General features: G+C 36.9%; 1 protein-coding gene across 1 annotated transcript in view; it reads left to right on the top strand.

The window, feature by feature from the left end:
• The window catches only part of HOMER1 (homer scaffold protein 1), a 101,035-nt gene that overhangs the window by 29,190 nt on the left and 54,835 nt on the right, over window positions 1-17,010 (top strand). Inside the window, exons 3-5 of the mRNA XM_063320804.1 lie at window positions 2,350-2,481; window positions 7,139-7,231; window positions 15,221-15,363. Coding sequence (XP_063176874.1) covers window positions 2,350-2,481; window positions 7,139-7,231; window positions 15,221-15,363 — 368 coding nt within the window. The remainder of the gene's footprint in view (window positions 1-2,349; window positions 2,482-7,138; window positions 7,232-15,220; window positions 15,364-17,010) is intronic.

Genomic DNA, 17,010 nt, shown 5'->3' with positions numbered 1-17,010 from the left:
AGACAAGAAGCATAAAAGAAAAAAAGAGCTCTAGAATACCTCCTTTCCAATAAGTCAATCACCCTGTCTCACATTATCTCTTCTGCGGCATGGACAGCCGTTTTCTATGAGGTCAGTTGGAGGCCACAGTGCTAGTGCAAGCCTGCTGGCTTTATCTGGGCTCTGGACCTTATGCCTAAAGAAAGAAGAATGAAGTTTGAGTTATCAGTGACTTCATTGACGAGCTTCTCCTCTATGAAAATCTGAGGAGATGTTTCGTTCTCCAGTCTCTGATCTCACAGCATATCCTGTCCTTGACCCGAGGAGGCTTATTGGTTCAAATGTAAGCTTTCAGGCATTCCAGTATTTTCCATGAGTTGTTCACCATGGTAGCCAAAACTTGCATTTTGAGGCAAAGGTTATCAGAGAGGACTGCCTGTTTGATATCCTCCACTGTGTCCAGATTTGCTCTTCTAATTTAATGCAAGCATAGCGGAGCTGCCAAAGCCACTGCAGAAGATGCCAGTTTTGTTAAATTAATCTGTACTGCAGTGTCTTTGCTTGTTTTTCTACATGTTGCAATAGAATGCATTCCTCTGAACTTTCTAGTAATGCTCCTCTCTGCCCCTTCATCTGAGAATCACCATATAGACCTGAAAGCTGTTTGTGGGCTTAGCTGGCCCCTCAGCTGTGAATTTTCCAGGCTTCCCCTGTAGAATTCAGAGAAAATTGTATGCTGATGGTAGCTGTGCTCCGGTGCTACCCAAATCTCAGCAAAAGCAAAAGGTGCTACGTAAACTCCATAACTACTCATTTTAATATCCACCCAGAAGGCCATCTTGCACAAGTCGTATAGACTGATTTTGACTTCTAGAAGATCTCAGGCTTGGGAGAGCAGTACTTCGTCTCTCTCTGATGTTGAAGTTTCTCACTGTCACCATCCTGAGAAAATACCGTTACTCTCTACACATCTGTTCCTGCTATTCAAAGAATAAAAGAAAGATTTTGTTATTTACGACAGAGAAGATGGTTTGGACCCTGTGGATTTTTTGCCGCTCTAGGATTCTACGGTAATCAATGGCTTTGAACTGCCAGGGGTAAGGCAGGGGTTATGGTTTCATGGAAGCAGGAAACATGCACACTGATGTTTGAAAGATTCCCGACTCGGTAGTGTAAGACAATTGCAGTAGGTCACATACTGACAATAACCTTTGGAGCACAGTAACTGGCGTGTAAGAAAAATTCTTGCTGAATTGCTCTGCTCGCAATGTGTGCTATTTTCTGGGAAGTTTTGAGGACATTCTCTTTCACGTGGGTGTTGCAAAGCACCAGTGCTTCATGAAAAGGGCTGTGAATTACTTAACAGATGTGGCTGAAATTCTTAGTAGCACCAGACAGATGAGAAAGCGTGCCTCCGTTTCACTTCGAAGACACATATCTTTGAGTTTTACGTCTAGTTTTTCTTGTTTGTGTTGTCTGGTTATAAACTGTACTAACCATTGGTTTTCTAGTTAAATGGAACCCACTGGTGTCACTGTAAGACTCCATCCTGAGGTACTTCAAGTCAGTTGGACAGTTCTGTGTCGCAGCTTTAGAATATGTTAGACAAACTTTAATGTGATGGAAATACTGTTGAAATCCATCGTAAAACTCTACTTGCTTTTAATGCAACCAGCATATAATCTAATAGTTGCATTTTTTGTTTACAGTAGCAGAAGTTGTATGCTGGAGGATGTGCTTCTTTCATCCTGTATGTAACAAGAACTAGAGAAGAAAAGTTATTCTTAGAGTAGCTCTTCTGTAGTTGGTGTATGTTCCCGTCATTGTTAGGCGTATTTCTCTGTGTGTAAAGGAAAACCAGATTAATCTAATACAGAAACTTAAAAAGAAATTGTGCTTCTTGTTTTATGGCATGTTTGCCAGTGAGAATCGCGTATACAACAGGAGTGGGGGGAATGGAACAGTGAAGCTTATGGTGGAGCTTGAGAGGTATTGCTTTAGGGGACAAAGAAATACACTTGTGAGACAAAAAAGGACTTTGCTAGTTCTTCTATTTTGATCTCATTAGCCTATGCAGATGCTTTAATGGACTTTTTTTAGACTTGCTAAGTACTAAATGACTGCATGCAGTTGCAAACAAGTGCCCTCCTCCCAGCTTTTGCTCCTTTTGCAGAATGTATGCAAAAATACATTTTCATAATTTTAGCTTTGATTGAATTAGAAGAAAACTGTTCCCTAGTTCCAGGTTTGTTTCTCATCGAGTGTACACAGATACTTGACTACAATATTGGAATTTTCAATTATGAGTAGTCTTTAAAAAAAAATCAAAACCACAAACCCCCTTTTTTTACAACTATTACTTTTTTTCAGGCAATAATAAATAGCACTATCACCCCCAACATGACATTTACTAAAACATCCCAGAAGTTTGGCCAGTGGGCAGACAGCAGAGCGAATACAGTCTATGGCTTGGGATTTTCATCTGAACATCACCTTTCAAAAGTAAGTATGACCAGTGGCAACTATTCAGCTAGCCAAGTGGCTTAATAATGTTTGATTCCTGTTCATTGGACCTTGACTCTGTGCTCACTGCTATTGTTATTTAAAAATAATTTACAAAATAATGTTCTGTATCCATCCTTGTAACGTAAAAAGACAAGACAAAGTATGTTACCTGCAAATTTTCTTTTAACTGATGGAGGAAAGGAGGGAGATTTCAGCTATCACAATATATGTTGTTAATGCTTTCTAATTATTAATTTTTTAGGTTTCTCTTTTTTAAAGTTGGTTCTTCCATTAAAGTTTTTCATGATAGAATTTGAAGGAGTAGACAATTTAGTGTTTCTTCTGTATTTGGATCTCCTAGAAAAAGAATTGTTGATCGTCTTCAGATGACTTTTTGTCTTTTAAGCCACACTCACTTTCACTTTTCCACTGTGTAGTGCATCAGATTACAGTTATTTCAACATCTGCAAACTTAAAGTAAAGCCAGCAGGAAATATATTCAGTGTAAAAGAGAACCACATTTTCATGTTGGAATACAGAAGTTGAAATGTTTACGAAAAGGAACTCTATACCATATCTGAGGTTTTTTTTTCTGTCTACTAGTGCAGGAAGGATGTACATTTTATTTTGAGGAAAGCAGTAACCCCTGTTTCTCAAAATAATGGTATAGTTCCTCTGAGCACCCTTTCTACAATCCCTGTTGCTATTCGTACTACTCTGGTAGATGAGTCCAGGAACCTGTACAAACATTTTTCTCCAGATGGGGAATTTCAGTTCAGTTTAAGAACATGTCTCCACATTAAGCAGAGGCTTTTCATCTTTGAAGTATACAAAAGATCTGGAAACCCAAGTGAAATAAAAGGAAGGCATAGTAAGTACATCTTTAAGTAAGGAATAATGATTGGCTTGTTATTTAAAAAGAAATAATCACACAAGCCCCTTTGAGAAAGTAATTGTCACTATCCAAGGATAGTTAGAAAACTGTCTAACTTTCTAATGGTTAGAAAACCATTAAAATGAAAAGCAGTAAAACTGCTTGATTTAGACAAGTGTTAACATTTGTAGGATTTCCTCCTTTCATAATCCGATAGCTTTCATTTCTACAAAGCAACACAAACACAGGAAGTTCTGAATTGGTGGGTTTGTGCACCTATCATTGCTTCAGTGAACTTGGAAACTTTGTCACTTACTTAAATTGGTTGTGTATGTCCTAGAGGCACTTGGTTACCAATGTGGTAATAACTTTTCTTAATATTTCAATGGATTTAGGATAAATGCTGAGTTATTTTACCTCTCTCATAAAATAGCTTGTCTTCCTTAATCACAGAATGATTCTTTGGAGGCAAAGTATCATGTTGTGGTCATGCACAGTTTGTGTTTGCCTGACTTTAAACACTAGGTTGTCCTTGCCAGTGAAAATAGTTTGGGTTTTTTGTCTGTCCTGTCCTTGACTCTTTTCTTGCCGTATGGTATTTATTGCCTTCTTAATTACAGTTGTCTCAATCCTATTCTTTCACTGACATCAAACGGATGTCTAGAGTTTTATGTATGCCCTTGGTTTAATCTCAAAAGCAACAGTAGATATTTTGTCTTAAGTACGTGTTTGATTAGCAGTTGCTCCAAGTGCTGTGCTTTACAAAGAACACACAAATCTGTTGAGAAAAATACCAAGTCATGGACCTTCTCTGAAGCTTATGATGATGAATCTTCAGGACCTTTTAGCAAACTGTCCCTGTTGTATTATATCTTAATTATCAAACTGACATTCATGTGAGTTTAAATTGCTGATTGTTGCTACTAAAATTCATAAAGGTAAAACTTCTAGTGTTATTTTAAAATTAACAAATATATTTCGTGGGGGAAAGGAAACTTTTCCTTAGATTACAATCTATTCAGTCACTGGAGTTCATGGATACGCTGGTCTTGGAATCAGAAAAGCTGAATTAGAAACCCTAGATCTCCTGTGTAGCTTTAGAGAAAGTACATCCATATTCTCTTCCTTGTCTTGTCTCCCTGCTCAGATTACTAACTCTCACTTCTGTGCGCTAGCATTGTAGTCAGGTTTATTAGAGCACTCTTAGGTACACCTAGCATTGTAGGACACGAAATCTAATTTAGGGCTCAAAGTACTACTGGATATTCTGGGTATTGGTAATAGGGCTAACAAATAAACTATATTAATGGATTTGTTCAGAAACAGTTTGCTTCTAGAAATTGCCTTAAAAGTGGATTCTGGAACTTCTTTTCTGTATTTGATTAGTGAACAGCCCTGTTGCGTATAACTTGTTTTGCAGTAGTGTCTCTGAGCCCCAGTGGAATATATCAAGTTCTGGTGAGCAAAAGACAGCCTGCAACCACAAAAAAACTTAGTCTAGTCTGTGACTGATTTCAACAGGCTAATGAACCAAATAATCAGAGCAGATACAATAGACTGTTTATTCTCAGATCATTGTCTGTTTAGCTTATAGTAAATGTTTGACTTTTGGACTATGTGGTTTTGGTTCATGTGCCTTTGACCTCCTGAACTAATTACTAGGGTAGAGTGCAACAGCGTTAACCTCCTTCTGTGCAACTATTGTGATTGAGAATTAGCAGAGTGACAATATCTGGTAGAAAAATAATGGCACTCTAATCAACTTCATATACAAACAGTATAGAAGAAAATTAATTAAACATGTATTTATCCTCATGAGAAGTTTTCTCAATATGTCAGACCACAAGTTCATCTCAAGATTCCATCAGAATCCAGTGATTCTGATCGCTGACCTCCATCAGAAGTCAGTGATACCTGAAAGATGCTTCCTGGGTTGAAGAATACTCCCTTCACAGGATCAGGATTTGTGAGCAGAGTCCCTCTTGCTGCTGCAGTAGGAGGAACAGAATGTCCCATGATTTTCAGAGAAAACTGGATGACTTTATCAATCAGAATGTAAGTCTGTGCTTTTGATAGTGGAAGGAGTTCCTGATCTATGAGGAAAAATGTTCCTTTTCAGGTTTGCTGTCTTACTCCTTTGAATTACTTCACCAGATTTATTTTATATAACTTAAGAGTATGCTAAATGGCAAAAGTGCCACCACAGATACTTGTAAGAGCCTCTTGTAGACTCCTCGCACCATTTTTCATCTTTTCCTTGCAATATTGATCCTCCAGAAAACCTTTCATACCCTGAGATCTCATCTTTGTTATTCAGGAATTTTATCAAGAGATTGCTATTATCCATCATCTAACTATCTCAAGGCATTCTAGTAAATTTGTTGAAAATTTTCACTATGTTAGCCTTGTTGGCTCTTTCTTAGAATGAAATCTATTTATGTGTCTATTACATATTTTTTTATAGTTGCTACCATTGTGATACAGAAGATTGTATTTACTCCCTTGTGTGTCTTCAGCCATTTATTCTAAACCTCAGCATCGTGTTTGCCATTTACTAATCCTCTGATCTTAAAGCTGATTTAAATAATAGGTTACCCATCAGATTCTGAGGTCTGTGTACAAGTCTTAAATAAGTATCATCTAGTTCTGGTGATCTGTTGCCAATTTTATCGTCTATTCTGACACATTTTTTGATGCTGGATTGATTAGACTTTCAAGGTGGTATCTTTTGTTTCCTTCTATATTCAGGAAGTGTATGTTTTTAAATAACCTGACAGATGAAATATAGGATACAAGTGGAGAGAAATGATATTCACTAGCAAGTGAAGTTCTGGTTGAAAATGGTTGAAGAGGTTGTGTGACACAAAGGGTAGCCTTCATCCCTTCTAAATACATGTAGTGCAAACCAATTTCTTTGTATGCTCTATGTTCTGTATAAAAGCAGTAGGAAACAAAGCCAAATGCTTGGCTACTATAGCAATCAGTGTAGTGTCAAGCTGAGATCTATAAAGCCAAATTTTTCTCTAGCCTGAGAAACCAGGCCTTAATAAATTGATTTAATCTCTCAGTTTTAAGGGTGTGCGTATTTCTGAATTTCTGCTTTAGCTATTTTCTGGAAGAGGTACATGTAGCATAGAAATCAAGCTTCATACGGCAGTTCAATGTGCAATTCATGAATTTTGTGTTCAGTATATGCAAGTTCAATGAATTTGTTCTTTAACTTGATTGATGTCAATGAACAATCAAGAGATGAACTTGACTCAGTATTCCCACTGCTGCTTTCCTAATTAGCTATTGAAATTATAAATGCTGATAAAATTAGGGAAGACATCAGTATTGTTTCAGTCGTGAAAGAATGAAGCCCATTGAAAGCTCTAGGCTAATAGTGACCGTACTAGGCTTCAGAAGCAGATCATTTGTACTCAGGAGGAGAGTAAAACGTGAATCTGAAAGAAGCTGTGTGAGGCAGCTTGTCACTATTATTAGCCATCTCTGAGGTGGGGGTTTTTTTAACACTTATCAGCAACAGATCAAACTTCATTGCATCATAATTCTCCTGACATATAAGCACTGTATATTATATCTGAAAGGTACTGAAAGGTATATCACTGTGTAATTCACTAAACTGAGTATCTAATAAGGAGAAAAATTTAAAAAATTCTACTGACAGAATTTGACTTTGTAAAATGTTAAGTACAGCTTTCTGTTCTGCATGTAATGTACTATTTCACGCCTACTCTTTCTCTTTTTCCTTTTTTTTTTAAACATATGTACCTTCAGTTTGCTGAAAAATTTCAGGAATTCAAAGAGGCTGCAAGACTAGCAAAGGAAAAATCCCAAGAAAAGATGGAGCTAACAAGTACACCCTCTCAAGTGAGTCTTACTGCCTGATTCAAGCCTGGTACTTCATATCTCTGCAACTCACTGTATTGTATCTTACACACGCATGTTGTATTAAAAATGAACGGGGTACTTCCCAATTACCCTGAATCCTCTCAACAGTCAGGTAGAAGTGTCAGGAAGTCTAAGAATACATTTAACATACATTACAGAAATGTGAAAGAAACCTGCTTTAAAATAAAATTGGCCTTTTTTTAATTCCCATTCGTTTCTTTGAGCTTGCCCCAGAAAATGAGTAAACATGGTGAGCAGTTATGTAAGTAAATCTGTAGTAAATACCTTTTGAGTTTTTTCTTATTGTATCTATGAAACTTCAGGTGGTGCACTGTAAAGGACTTTTGTATAAAAATCATTGTAACAAAAATCAAAGTTAAAGCAGCAAACTATTTTTACGTATTTCCTACTGTGTAGTATTCACTTGTGAAATGTGTTGAAGGAAGATGACAGATTCACATGCTGGTTCTGGAGTTTCATTGCAGTTAGCCATGATGTGAAAGAAGAGTTTGTAAAAGGTATCTCAAAACATAAACTGGGTTAATGTGAGCCTAACAGGAGGATAAATTAATATAGTCACATTTACATCAGTCATGCCAACAATTAATTTACTTGAAAACAAATACTTTGAATTTGCTTTGAAAAAATAAAATCACATGAGGCTTTTATGCCACTCCACTCCCAACCCGTGCCCAGTGTTTCTGGCTTTGTATTTAGGTGTTTGCGATATTTTAAACAATAGTGAAGACAAAGGTAATTCCTTCTCTTGGAGGATGAAGCAGCTATAAAACTGCAGCAGGGGTTCCTGCGTTGAGTAGATTAATGCAGCTAAGTCTTCTTTCCGGGGATTCTTCATTCATTGAATCAGTGCATCTCTTGGGTGCTTTGCACTGTAATATGCTCCTGATCTTTGATGGAACAGGGATGGCAGGCAATTTGCAACGTGCTGTACAAATAGTTTTATTGCCACCAGAAAGCTAAATCTGGTGCCCTTCCAAGAGAAGTCAGTGGAACCCACAAGAATATACACAATCAACCAACCTCACATTGTTTTCCCAGTAGGCATTTTGCCCAAGTGCTAGGCTGGCGTTTGCTGTTAAAGAGAAACTGCTTCCTCTACTGTAACAGGAGAAAAATAAGGCAGTCTTTTTTGATTAGTTTTCTTGACTGTCTCTAAATTTCTGATAAATTCCATAAATAAACACAGAGATAATGGAAGCAGGCATTTCACTATTATAACCTTACATGCACTTGGCTTTAGAAACAGTGAAGTGCTGCAGACAGGCCTCTAGTTACTTGGTATTATGGACAAAACAATTACTCTGCTTCTGTTTTGACATGTTAACAGTCTGGACTCGGAAGTTAAATCTGACGCTGTCAAATGGAGTGACTTATTATTTGGTTTGGACATAAATTTGAACTATTCACTTAGACACAAGATGCTTTTGTCTAGCAGCTGCCCAGGGTTAAAGCTTTCTCTTAAACTATATAAGCTATTAACATTTTTCATTTTCCTCTACAGATTTCCTTTTATACTTGGAACCTAACATTTTATACTGTAGGCAGTTACAGAAATGTTACCTTGAGCGATTTTATAATGCACGTTGAGAGCTGCAATTTAATTACTGCACGCTTAGGAATAATTTCATATTCAGGCCTTACTTTTCATCTCTTGGCTTTTCGCTGTGTTGATAAGTTAGCGTATTATTCTGAAAGATACAGTTAGTGCAAGTGCTGACACATCAGCATAATAGTCTTCACATACTTAATGCTTCTCATTAGTTCCCCAGAGAGAAGGGAGTTGAATCAGGAACTTCGGAGCTTGGAGCAGATGAGAAGCGATGGCTTCATGGCAAACTGCAGCACTTCCATGGCACTGGGGCTCATTCAAAGAGCTCTGACTGCAGGGAAGATAGGTGCTTGGTAGTGCGGAGGGAAGGTGCGACCCTAGAGACATTCGAAGGAGAATGTCATTTTGATCATCTGCCAAGAAGTGACTGGAATTGGAGTGTTGCCTTTCTCAATCATTTTACAGCTCCTCTTTCCCTTTTGCGTAGTGATCCTTTGCAGAGAGGGAGAGTAAAAGAGGAAGGAGATATTTTCAGTGTCTGGTCAAGACTTCACAGGAACCTGGCTTCTTTAGGAAGCTTTGACAAGAAAGGCACGGGGAGGTAGCGTGTGATTAGTGAGCTCTACAACGGTAACCCAGTTAGCTACAAGTGTCAGTCCCTCTGCTGTCTTGGACTTGCAGATATCCTTCCTCATTAAAGTAATAATAAGTAGGAAGATACTGCATGTAAAAACTGGAAAATATATGAATCAACTGTAAATAAAATGTTATATTTCTCTTACTTTTACAAATGCCCTTATTATTTACCAGTTAATTAATGTACCACATGTGGTACATTGTCCACCTTCCTTGCTGCACCATTCTAAAAGATTAAAAGTACGTGTGCTTTTTTCTGCATTCAGTATGTTCCTACAGATTGAATCTTGATTAAAATATCTCTCCAACTAGTGTAACAAAACCCTGGACAAGGTATTTGCTCTTCCCTATTGTTTGGTGTAACCCTGCAACTACTACTGGTATAGGTGAGTTTCAGTTCTGAATGTCGGCAAAAACTTGTTGTGAAACTAACGAGAAATAGAAAACTAGAGATAACAACAGAAATATCACATAAATAGAACATGAATTTGTAGTCCAAGTACTTACCAGAGTTAGTCATGTTAAAACTTAAGAACAATCGTATCTAAAGTCCACTGAGGTTAGGGTGTTTCTCTAAGGTATTACAAGCTTTAGCAAAGTGTGGGTACTATTTGGCTAGATATGTCCACCAGAATAGTGCCCCAACGGCCAGGAAGTAGTAGTTCCATGTTGAGCATTTTTTGGATACAGTGTTTCTGTATTCTTCAGCATTTTTTGTGTTTGTCTGTGTGGGAAACACATAGTAGAAAGAAAATAATACATAGCCCAATTTGCAATTACTTAGTAGCAGGAGTTCCTTTTCCCTTAAGCTATGCTGCTGCTAATTTTAAACTCTGCGTTCTTACAGTTTCTTTAATACTGCCTGTTCGCCTCCTGTTTACCAGTGGGCTTTGCTTTAATTTCCCAGAATATCAGATAATATATAAAATCACCATTCACCTTGACTGTAAATAGAACTTAAACTTGTCCAAAGAAAGACAGTGGCCCGGACCAACAAATTACAAGAGAGATGCTGCTTTGTTAAGTGTAAGCCCCACCGAGTGCACAGTGCTTTCTTGAAATGAAGAGGAAGGCATTGTTTCTGTGCCAGAGTACTTGTACTTTCGACCCTTCTGTGTTAAGATGGATTCATATAATAATACACCCTTTATCTATTTCTGGTGTGTCTGGAGGCTTTGGTCTAGAAAGAAGTTGTCTATTTTGGTACTTCTGAGACCACCTATGCACGTAGGTACCCCATCTGGGTCCCTTTTAACTCAGCCTGAGGTAATACAGTTTTGCAAGGCTCTTGTTGATATAAAACTAAAATACTGGCTCCCCTGCTGTGCCAACTCCTATTTCCCCGACATATCTTTTAATAGAGGGAATTATTTTGCTTAATTCGTAAACTCATGGATCTTACAGTGACAAGCCACCTATTGTCTGTTTTCAGTTACAAGCTTGCCTGTGCACTGAAAGAGCAACACTTCGATCTGAAGTTCACTGTGAACGTGAAGTAATAGCCTGAAAACTGTCTCCCATCCCCGTTCCTCCCACACCCCCCCTATTTTTTTTTGTTTTTTAAGCAAACCTTAATTAGGTTCAAGTACACAACCAAACTGAGCAGTTTGTGGGGTTTGCAGTCTCACCCCATCAGTCTTACAACCACCTGGAATGTGAACCTCAGTTCTTTTTCTCTAAGCAAGAATCTGTCCTCAGATACTTCTTTTGACCCCCATCATTTCACATTAAGATGTCTGTTAATTTCTGAAATTGTATGGTGAGTAACTTGCTCAAAACAATGTTGTCTGTGATTCTGAGCCCCTCCTATGCAGACAATTAGGAATAGCTATTGCCTGAAAAGTTTCAGAATCACGACATTTTCTAGTGCAAGGAATGGGCTGATTGGAGCAATATGGTCATGGTTTGTCACCTGTTAGCTTATTCTTTTTAGAAGTACAAAATTTACTTACAAAGCTTGTGGAAAAAGGGACTTTCTGAGATGTTATGTGAATTTCTGCACTGGAACAAATGTTTCACATGTGTTATGGTATCTGAATCAGTAGCTGGCAGACTTACGCCAGTAATTACTGAGCAGAGAAGCACTATGAAGAACACCAGTGCCAGAGAAGTGTATGGGATACTTAATGAGAAAACAGTATGATACTTAATAAGAAAACAAACTGGAATTGATTTGGTTTGCTCATGATTTTAGAATCACCTACTCCTCCTTTTCTTCTGTTCCCTATCTAGTCACCATTAAAAGGTGGCTTGATCTGTGCTGTGAAGTCTGCTTGTTTTACTCTACTCTTTTGTGAGTGCATGCATTTTGCTTATAAGATTTTGAAATTTAGGCATCTTTTGATGAATTCCCCTCTGTTATGTTCAGTTTACATACTGTAGGCACTGTCATTTTTATACTGCTTGGCATCACCTGAGTCCTGCATTAGGAAGGCCAGAGCTCCTTTAGATAGTGCAGATCTCTGACAAACTCTTAAATAGCAAAATATACCTGAGTCAGTCTCTCACATTTATTTGTCATGTAGAGAAATACTAATCCTCAGTCCATGTGTAAGTCCGGGACTGGTGAGTGGCTTAAAGTTCAATATCCTCCAGAAACTTATATATGATACAACAGTGGGTTTATACCATAAAAGAGCTGTTAATACTTTCTTCTCAAATGTATGAAATACCTATTTGTAGCTGTCACAAATGGAAAGTATCAGGCATTAAAATACACACCATTGATTTACAGGAAGACTTGTCATTCTCAATTTAAGCACTGTTTTTTCCATATAGTGTCTATACAGTTGAATGTTAGAACTAATTTAACCTGCTCTCCCAGCTAAAATGGAAGGGTGAAAATCCCTTTTTAAGTTGACCTCAATTTCTTCCCCAACTCTGTAAAGTCCGTGTGAAGCTATAATGGTATGGAATAAAAACTTCATTAATGTATAAGCATCTCACAAAAATGTTTCCAAAATTATTTACTCTCTCTAATTAATGCAAAACGGGAACACATTATTTGTAAGAACTTGCAAAAATTTTGTTCAGTGTAAGTTGCTTTTTCTGTTCTCTTTGACGCTTTATTAATATCCAGATTCATTATAGTTAGCTGCAATTAAATTATTTATCAGACAGGGGTAGTTGTGAGTGTGTGACAGCACTGATTAAACTGTATTATTGGTGGGAGAAATACATAATAGAATCTGATGCTTCTCTTGTACATACTAAATCAGCCACTCATGAATTTGCAGGTAGCAAACGTCTAGGTATTACATAGACTGTGGTGTTTATCTGCATTCGTTTTTGACAATTGAATTTTATTCACATTAGAAGCCTATGAAAGTGCTTTACTGAAGAATAAGCCTAGATGGAACTTGCACATTTTGTTTTCTTTTACCAAAATAATTTTTATGCATTCACACTTAAAACATTTTAATAAGTAGGCTGTGCTTTATGTATCTAATAATAGTGTTGTAGGATTTTTTTCTTAAAGATACAAGCCATTCAGATTTTGTAGGGTGTGGTATGTATTTTTTAGAATATTTAGTGCAGTTTGAGAAGAGGAGGAAATAAAAGAGAAACTCTTGGGTCCGTAAAGTTTTTCATTTAATGTCACTGGAAACTGTTTATCAAATCAGAGGATAATAATAGACAAAACCATATGATTTCTATAAAATAATTCATTTGCCTGATTATCTTGCAAACTCTGCTCTCCTGTCACACTTAATTTCAATTCAGTTTCAGTTCAATAAAATTAATCTGTAAAAATCAAGACTTAATTTTGACTTTTAAAGTATTGGCACTTAAGGTAATAATTTTTGAGTATAAAATAACAAGATTCTTCCTGAAGGTAGGTAACAATTTGCATTCATATAATTAAAAAAATTGCATTTATAATATAGATAACAGTTTATATCTGTGGAATTAAATCATTGTACACTAATTATTTGAGCTTTTTAATCAGTAGGAATGTAATAAATTTCAGAATAGAGACACTGGTGCATGTGCATTGTATAACTTGATGAACGCTAAATATACTAGAACTGGAAGTTAGTATAGTCCGTATTAAAATGTTGTATCACCCACTAATTCAAGTTGTAGAGTGAGGTACATATATCTCACTATGTGAGAAATATGGCAGAATAAAAGCAAAGTTTTGACAATTGTTGTGCTGCAAATGCTTAATGTAATTTTAAGTGCAATGAAAACATTGAACAACAATATTTTGGTTAAGGGACACCAGAAAGGTGTGGAACGTGGTGATGACAGCAAGATTGTGTTTTCTTTAGAACTGAGGTTTTCCATCTAGTTAAGGCTTAAAGTCAATTACAACATTTCCCATAGATGGAGGATCAGATTCAGTATTGGCTTTAAAAAAGCCTTATCCTTGTAAAGTAGTTGAAGGCTCTAAATGGAGGCTGAAAATTAAACCTTGATTTTGTAAGAACCTTTAAAGGTCCCTTCTAGCCCAAACTATTCTATGATTCTATGGTCTTCAGATATTTTGCAATTGCTTCTGGGATTGAAACTCTGTATAGGAAGCCAAAGAACAGCAAGGAGCTGCGAAGAGGGGCTGCTGGCTTCCCGGAGACTGTCCTGTCCTTGTGCTTCAGTTTAATAGCATTAAATAACAACTTTATCGTTTCCCCATGCAGATGGTAGGAGCCTGTGTGGCCAGAGGAGATGCTTAGCTTTTGGAAATACTGTAATTCAAGCAGTTGTATGCTGTATAAACACCCCTCCATGACATCCAGTGAACTCTATTCCTGAAACTCTTCTATCATAGAGTTCAATATTATCACTTGATTACTAAAACCCTACTAAGATATTTTAAAATCAAGATGAGCTACTTCGCTTATATGACTCGCTTATCTCCTGCAAAAGTTATTACTTGAAAATGAATACAATAGGAAAGAAAATAATAAAATTAAATCATGTACAGGGACTGAAGAGCCTATAATGTTCTACCTTTGGATGTAGGCTACAAGAGCGTACTTTGTTTTTATCGAAAAGAAGTACTTCTCAGTGACTAGAAATTAGCGAATGATGCTTGTTGGCTAAAACACAAACGTACACGTTGCCGTGACGCAGGGTGATTAAAGCTGAACCAGTGCCTTCTGCTGGGAGGCAGCCATTAAGTTTTTCAGGTGTCCAGTTACGCAGCAGCAGCAGAAGCTGCCTGGGTGTAGCTGGAGTATTCTCCTTCACAGATAATACATGACTAGCGAGAGCTAGCCCAGGCTAACGCGCCTGCAGAAATTCCGCAAGGACTCTGCTGAACCAAGTGTTCTTTACAGATAGGTGAAACTGTGAACGCACCAGCAATGGCCCTTCCACTGTTCACTTCGGTTAACAAACAATATGAAAGCTAGATTTTGAAACAAATATTAGAAGCATTTGTTTCACCGTGTTAGAATATAAAGTAAGAGATAAGAATCCTGGGTGTCAATAGTCACCCACTGCGTAGCAGTATGAGGGCTGAATATAATACCAGGTAAGGGCGAGAGGTCTGTAATAAGCAGGAGGCCGGATACTTGCAAATAATTCATAAGTCAATTGTATTTTGTACAAGATAATGTGAGACTTCTGTTAATATACTTCCAAATTAAATTCACGTGATGAAATAGGACCATGAGAGATGCTGTAAATCTGAGCCTCACGTTAATACTACCTAAAATTTGTGTATCATTTAAGACTTTAATGTTAGTGGTCATATGCACATAGCCTTCCTGAGCAGGTCAGTTTGTAATTTTAACCTGTTGTTTGTTTTACTTAAGGAATCAGCTGGAGGGGATATTCAGTCTCCTTTGACTCCAGAAAGTATTAACGGGACAGATGACGAGAGAGCGACGCCGGAAGTGACGCAGAACTCAGAACCAAGGGCTGAACCAACCCAGAATGCATTGCCATTTACCCATAGGTACAGATTCCATTCCCACATCCTGATTAAGTGATACCTGTCTCCTTCCTCGTTAAAGGGACCACTGGTTAGTGGTTGAACACTGGTTAGTGCAGGTGTCCCTTTAACAGGAAGCATTATTTCAATGTCTGAGGTCTTAGTGAAATTAACTGCTTCATAGAATATTCCAATTAAATTATTTTTGCACACATTCTTTAAATGACTGATAGGACTGGATGTCAGCCTTTCATTGACAAATTATTGGAAGAAAAGGGACTTTTACACCACTTCTGGATTACGAAGTTTAAAGCAGCCTTTAATTAAACAGTTTTCTAAGAGATGAAAACAGTTTCAAATTATTTTTTTTAATATGAGAGAAGTGTAGTTGCTTCAGACTGAGTCATAATTTGTTGCACTAGGAATGGTGTGCTCTCTTGTTCTTTAAGAAAGCTAGGAGTTTTTATTTAATGGTACAAATGATGAGTGAAGGTGGATATATCTCCCCTGTTAGAAATAATTGTAAATGGGACACTCTGAATAAAACACATAATGTATTGAGACTACAAAGAGTAACTGAAACATTTAATAAACTTAGAACAGAGCTAGAAATACTAGATTTATTTTTATAAACATTGTTTAATTCAATTCAAATAGAGCTTAAGAGCTCTTGATCAAAGGCTGGGGAATACTAGGGTGCCAGATATGTCATGCAATTCAGAATGAGCAGAGATGGAACTGGAATTGTGCAGGACTTCTCGCTTTTTTTGTAAGAGACTACTACTATTAAACATTTATGGAAAAAATAATATACATTTTCAAATGAGAAAAAAAAATATACTTTTGCACTAATTTTTTAACAGAGTGATTGTGTTTATTTTTATACTTCAGTTGTCACCAGTGCATCTACTACATGTTTTAGAAGAAATGGTGCTTTGTAAGAGTGCTCTGTGCATGTCGAAGGAGTATTACAAATGTTGCACATCTGTCAGTGTTCTGTAATGAGTTCATTTAAACTGTTGTGTGTTAGAATTCTCTTATCAATATTTTTGTGAAATGGAGTTGTGATAAAGTCCATGAGTAGTAGTTGTTTTTTAAAAAAAATGATAGCTGCAAGATCTTCCCTGTTGTTCTGCATATGTAAATATGTTTTCTGCTTTGCTAGTATAGTAACTACGCTTTGCTCTGCATTGAGCATGACTGAAGACACTTTTTGAAACTACCTAGTTGTAATTTTTGATGGTGTGGAGTAGAGGTTACTAAACTTTTACGTGCTTTGCATTATTCTAAATCTACTTCGTTTCTGCAGTGTGAGTGCCTGGTTTTAGTTTTTTGTCCTGTTAAATACCACCAGCTAGAATTGGTCTTCCAACAATAACTCTGCATTTTGAGGGTCACTTCTTATGGGGATTCTCAAAATGGTGACCAGAGTTTTGTCTTGCTAATGGTAGCTTCAAGTTTATTACTGAAGAAAATGCAAATTTTTAAAAGCCTTGAAATAAGTTGAATTTGGGACTAGATGAGGTTTTTATTATAAATAAATAAAGATTATTTATTTATTTTAAATAAATAAAAATGCATGAAACACATGCATGAAAGAGATGGAAAGTGAAGCCTCTAGGATTGTGTTAGACCTGGTTAAAGGGCATGTTTTTGTAGAGGCATTTCGTA

This window comes from Chroicocephalus ridibundus, chromosome Z, assembly GCF_963924245.1.
Source record: "Chroicocephalus ridibundus chromosome Z, bChrRid1.1, whole genome shotgun sequence".
NCBI lineage: Eukaryota > Metazoa > Chordata > Aves > Charadriiformes > Laridae > Chroicocephalus > Chroicocephalus ridibundus.
Note: the sequence above shows the minus strand (reverse complement) of the source record. Positions and strands in the feature narration are given on the sequence as shown.